Source organism: Strongylocentrotus purpuratus, unplaced genomic scaffold, assembly GCF_000002235.5.
Source record: "Strongylocentrotus purpuratus isolate Spur 01 unplaced genomic scaffold, Spur_5.0 spur5_scaffold_16, whole genome shotgun sequence".
In the NCBI taxonomy this organism is placed as follows: domain Eukaryota; kingdom Metazoa; phylum Echinodermata; class Echinoidea; order Camarodonta; family Strongylocentrotidae; genus Strongylocentrotus; species Strongylocentrotus purpuratus.
Genome location: NW_022145601.1, coordinates 31,488,887 through 31,494,886, shown reverse-complemented (window position 1 = coordinate 31,494,886; position 6,000 = coordinate 31,488,887). Strand labels below are relative to the sequence as shown.

At 35.5% G+C, this 6,000-nt stretch overlaps 1 protein-coding gene across 2 annotated transcripts in view; it reads right to left on the bottom strand.

Annotated features, from left to right (window-relative positions):
• Positions 1-2,703: 2,703 nt before the first annotated feature.
• Positions 2,704-6,000, bottom strand: part of LOC588274 (eukaryotic translation initiation factor 4 gamma 3) — a 44,719-nt gene continuing 41,422 nt past the window's right edge. For both annotated transcript variants that reach the window (XM_030987274.1, XM_030987275.1), the window contains exon 28: positions 2,704-5,480. In XM_030987274.1, the coding sequence (XP_030843134.1) occupies positions 5,317-5,480 (164 nt within the window). In that variant the 3' untranslated portion in view covers positions 2,704-5,316. The remainder of the gene's footprint in view (positions 5,481-6,000) is intronic.

Genomic DNA, 6,000 nt, shown 5'->3' with positions numbered 1-6,000 from the left:
AATGGTCTTCAATTATCCACTAGCTATTCAAATCAAGCTCTTACAATATTGTCAAATGGCTCATTTATAGATTCGAAAGGGGGCATCATAAGTTTATAATCCTACTTGATTTTCGAAGCGGATATAGACGCCAGCACCTGGGTCGGTATTCAATTCAATACTAAAGTAAAAAATTTGGTTGGTATTATACTTAAGTAAAATAAAATTTAAAAAGAGCCAAATTTGGTATTCAATTACGTACTTCAGCTAAATATTTATTAAAGATGTCGTCCGACTAAGTAAATGTCTTAGATGTTGCTTGAAACGAGTCAATTTTTGAGCTTAGCAAAACAATTAGTAACAGTTTTACTTAAACAAAGTATCAAATTAAATACCGGCCCTGAACAAGATGTCCTAACATTTATGATTTTGTTTTCTTTCAAAGAGGAACTTTTTTAATGGGGGAAAAGAAACCGTTTTCGTATTGATTACTGGAAAATATGTTATATATATATTCCTTTGATGTTAGAAACGGGAGGGGTGCCCCTGCGCCCTTTCACTGCCACTGTCTTATTAATTGGAAGAAGAAAACAAAATCATATCCTTTTCCTTATACTCTCTTCTCTGCTTTTCGCCTTCTCTCCGTCTTAATCACTCCCTTCACCGGGGCCCCCACGTTCGCAAAAATATTATTAGGACTTATGACCTTAATTTCTATGACCAACATGGATATAGCCTCGAGTACGTGTCATCCCGGGGAATTGGGATTGCCTTATTCATCTATCATATTCATTAGATTAATTTATGACGAATTAAATTACGCCCCAGTCTAAAACTATTTACGAAGTCAAGAGTAAGACGTTATTCAGCAAAAGGAGACGTGTCTTTGGCTGTGATACACTTCAATTTAAAGGCATAGTGTCATGGATCTGGACGGTTTGTGGTTCTGTTTCAAAAGAAAGCGCTCATCTCTGCATTTTAGATGCTTGGTTGTGGAATTTTAGCCAAAAAACAATAATGGATTTGCAATGACATCAACGCGGATTAACGAAATTTTTACAGAATTTCAGTTGCATAGACAGTTGATTATTGAAGTGTGTCAAACTTGAATTTAATTGACCTGTAGCTAAATGAATATTATCAAGTCCCTTTGGATAAAAGACAGCAGCTTTTGACTCTTGAATATATCCGCTCCAAGGCTATTTTAAATACCTTAGGTTGATTTTTCGAAAGATGTTTTGATCGTGTTTTATTGAGATTATAAAGGCTCGTTCAGATATGTCACGGCAAAACTGCGGCGTTTTCTTTAATTTTTGTATGATACGCCCTCCAGTTCTGAATCATATATCAGAGAAAACGCGTAAGTCCTGTGTTGCACATACTTTATTCACTTATACGTCAAGAAGAACCGCGATGGCCTTTTTTGCGGCGGTTTACCGGGCCATTTGTGAACAAGTCTTTACTGCGTAGTGCGTACTGCACCTTTATTGAGCTAGAAATATCCTTATAGCTTTGGCTCGGGTACCCAGTTTTCTGCGAGACCAAAAAAAGGCAAGTCCTTGGTGTGACATGTATCGTTTATGTAGCACGGAAGGGGCTCTTTAAATGGCTAAGTTAATAACATGATGTCTTAATCATGGAGCCGCACTTCACAACAGTCTCAAGCAGACATCTTAATCAGGTTTGACTCAAACTACTTCTGACAGACAGGGACATGGTGTAAATGCGACGAGCTACGCCAAGTTCTAGTTCGAGCGAAGAAGGAATGGGTGAGGAGGGGATGAGGAGGGGATGGGGAGGGTATATCCCACACAGTCAGTGTGAACGCGGTGAAAGTCCATCTTTGAAGAGGCGACTTCCTAACTTTGATTTCCGTTTGATTCTTGTTTTTCTAACATTTTGCGTTTTTTTTTGTGGGGGGGGGGGGGGGGGACGGAGTTTCAAACTTGGAACAAGATGGGGGTCAAGTTGATAACAGATGTCTTATTTTTATGTCCAGTTTGATTTCTGTGATGGAACACAAGTTTATTAGAGTACTAATGTTGGTTCGACACCAACCCCCTCCCCCTAAAAAATGTTTCGTCATGGTCGTAGGTGTGACAAGTTTAGCTTAGCAGACCAGACTCATATTCAGTTTAATCTACGAGTCTTCATGACATATTACGTGTACAGAGATTATATTAAAGACTGGCCCTTTACAGTGGTTGTTATTAGGTGGATTGCACGTATATATCTTCGGAATTCGGATGTATTGTGTCATGTTATTACAAGAATAAAAAAAGTTTTTCTGCTGTATATAATTTTCCTTCGTTTTTTTACACTGCGTTGTAAATTTATTTATATGATATATTATGTTTACAAACCGAATATTGATTTTTTACATTGCTTTGTAAATTTATTTATATGATTTATGTTTATAAACAGAAGTTTAATATATTTAATACAATATTACAAATACATCCAACAACTAAATTATTCATACCCTTACCAATTTCATAAATATGTGAAAAATGATTTGTCCCGATTTATACTTCTTGAGAATGTGACATATGAAAAGTATTCAGCAAAGGCCCGCATTCAACCAGTCCACCTTTATTTCTTGAGATCAAAACACAATAATCATCAGATTTACAAAGGGTACGAATATTTAGTTGTTCTGTACATGTATATTCGTCATTAATACAGGACAAGCAGCACACAAAATAATCACTCATAGACATTGTATTTTCGTTTCTCCCAATTGTTATTTTATCAGTGTCTCTCTTCAAATTATCAAGGAATATTCAGATGAAAATTCAAGTCACTCGCGTAATCAAATGGCATGAACAATGATTCTTACACGTAGTATATCCAAAATTGTGTCACTTTTCTTTGAGATCTTTGTATTCTTAATCGTCACAGTAACTTGTGGCGCTTCACACGTTAAACTATGTACACAGGCACATAAATGTATGTAACTCCATAGTCATTCTTCTAATATATATTTTAAAATGTCAAATTGAATTTGTAGACTTTAGTAAATGAGCATTTTGAAGTCTTATTCAATCTTGCTCCAATTTTTTGCCCATTTTTCTCTTTTCATCATCTTCATAATTTTCTTCTTTTTCTTTTCTCAGTCTTTAATCATTATTTCAATACATAGTTTAATATAGACCAATACATCTTCAAATAAACTTCTCACTTCAATATTGTATAAAATTTGTAAACTTTTACCATTTTTCATTTTTTTTCCTTACCTGGAGCTCTCTTTTTCTCCCATAAACTTAGTTGTTTTAAACCTTTACTGCTTTTCATCAAAAGAAACAAAAAATAAAATTAAATAATAGTCACCACACATGTGGCTCATAAACGTGGATAATCAATGACATAATATATCGAGAACAAAGTCCTCATTCCAAATCCATTCTATTCAAAAATATTTGTAGAGACGTGAGCTCTGAATTAGATAGATCAACTATTCATCAGTTGATTTTGTAAAGTGTCAATTTTTTTTTTGAGTGAACGCTATCCAAAAATCATCTCCCAGCTTACTTCCCACTCCACTCCTTGTTATATGAGTTCACATGCATGTACAGGGATGGGCGAGTGTGGGTAAGTAGATTGCCCAGTAAGAAACAAGCGCAAACTTCACACAGGCAAAGTTGTACCACATCTAGATCCAAGTACAGTGAATTCATGACATCGTTAACGTTTCATTCACCAATGATAGCATTTCTGAAGGTGCCCAAATCTGACAGTTTCTTTGTGTGCTGTGGCAAATTTTGTTAAACGCTTAATTGAAATGCTGTTTCACTCTTATTCTATAATTATATGAAAATGTGATGGAAAATGGAACTAACAGAGGAATTAAATCTGGATAAACTGAGCAGTCTTGCCCGTCTTCAAAATTAGTCTACCAACATCTCATATTCCCTACCCCAAAATAATTCACTTACGTCGTCTAAAGTTAGTCTCAAGTCCATATTTACCACCCGAGGAGGCTAGGACCCTTTACGTTCTTTTTTTTTTTACCTTCAAAATTTGAGAATTGGACAACTTACGGTATCCACAATAAATGGCTTATGCATAGCGATAGAAGCTTCATATCCAGTGTGACATCATAAACATCTTCATACAATAATAATATTTACATACAAAATACTTGATCATAAATTAGTGAAGTGAATTGCAATACAGAATTCTCAAAAATGTCTTATCTCTACCTTATTCTTTCTTTTGAAGATGAACAGGTTAATACAGGACATAATTATCTAACTATTAATCACGATATAACATCCATGGACTTTCAGTTTGTGAAAAATAGTCAAGTAGAAAAAGGTGAGTAAATATATAACGTGCTTTTTCCCCATGCTTATAACAAGAGACCAACTCTTAGGTACACAATAGTGAAAGAAGAAATGAAAAACAAAAACAAAAAATCAAAAGAATCCTCCATTCTTCTCGAGTTTGGCAAATCCCAACACACACATCATAAGGAACATGTGAAAGTTACATTGAAGTATGAGGAATGAGACAAAGAAAAAAAAAAGTACTACACTAACTTAGCCTTCAATGTATGACTGACTCTTGGTTTCAGAGATCACAAATCTAAAATGGAAGCACATTCGTTTTGAAATTATATAAAAAGGACAAAACTGAAGGGGGAAAAAAAGGCAATAATTTGAAAGGCAGGGATGAGTTGAATTCATTCCAGATAATTTCATCGGTTACTTCTTTACGATTTCAAGCAGAAATAAAAGAAAATGAAACGGGTTCAACGAAAATTGTTATTCGTAATTCATGAAAAGCAGCCATGTTGCGGCTTTTCATCAGCATGATCACGATGTATACCATAAAGGGATAATGAATGAGGCAACTATCCATGAAACTTGCTCCTAGGTGAGCTCATCTACTTTCATCTGATTCCCTTGAAGTGCGTTGACGATTCGGCACCGTCAAGGAGTTGCAGATTAGAACCATCTGATAGCAGAGACAGTCGACATTCACACAGGCTCATGAATATCAACATACCACTACCTATGGCATGTACAGCTAAGGTAAGGTAAGGTGGATGAATAGAAAAGTCCATCGTGGGTTCCAAATCATGAAAACAATAAATTCTTTGCATTCTCGTCATAATAAATCTCATACCTATATATCATATATATCATAGTTATATCGCAAAGACAAAGATCATCTCGGACTCTTCATCTTTTCATCAATTTTTTTTTCTGAATTGGGAGAAAACGTCGATAGTTTTGATAGTTCATTATCTATCTCTTGAAGCACATAATTTGTTTTCCGTGAAGAAGAAGAGCTGCTTGGCAGACACGTCTACACGCGGGGCATGCATCAGCATTAATCCGCTTCAGCTAACCATGTGAAGAAACTTGTGACGGACTTGAGCGCCACGCCCTTGCCAGCACTCTCCTTTGGATCCTCGCTTTTCTTCCAATCGTAGAACGACTCTTCCGATGCTACATCTTCATCATAGAGGACATCAAACAGGATTCTTAGTAGGCCTGCAACGAGAGATAAGACACATTACAACACATCAACAAATAACAATTTGACTAACTGACCAATTGCAAGTATTTCAAAATTAAAGCCCCTCTAAAATGTTTGGAGCCCCAAATTTGATGGCAAAATTTCACTTAAAATGTATCAGAATGCGAAAGAGGATGTCATTTAAGACACACTTTTGCAAAGATCCCCCCCCCCAAAAAAAAAAAATGTGTTTGAAGACAAATATTGATAAAAGAATACTTAATTTGGGTTCCTGTTGTACACAGAACAGCTAAATTGTGTACTTTTTCATTCGACTTCAGACACATTTGTTTTGAAAATCCTTGAAGAAATGTGTCTTAAATGACATCCTCTTTCACATTATGATACGATTGAAGTGTAATTTTGCCATCAAATTTGTTGGACTCCAAAAACTTGAGAGGGGCTTTAAAATGATCATGTTTCATGCATTGTCTGCTAGGAGAAAGGCAATTAACTTCCATCAATGGAACAATATTTTGTTGAAAGATTCCACAT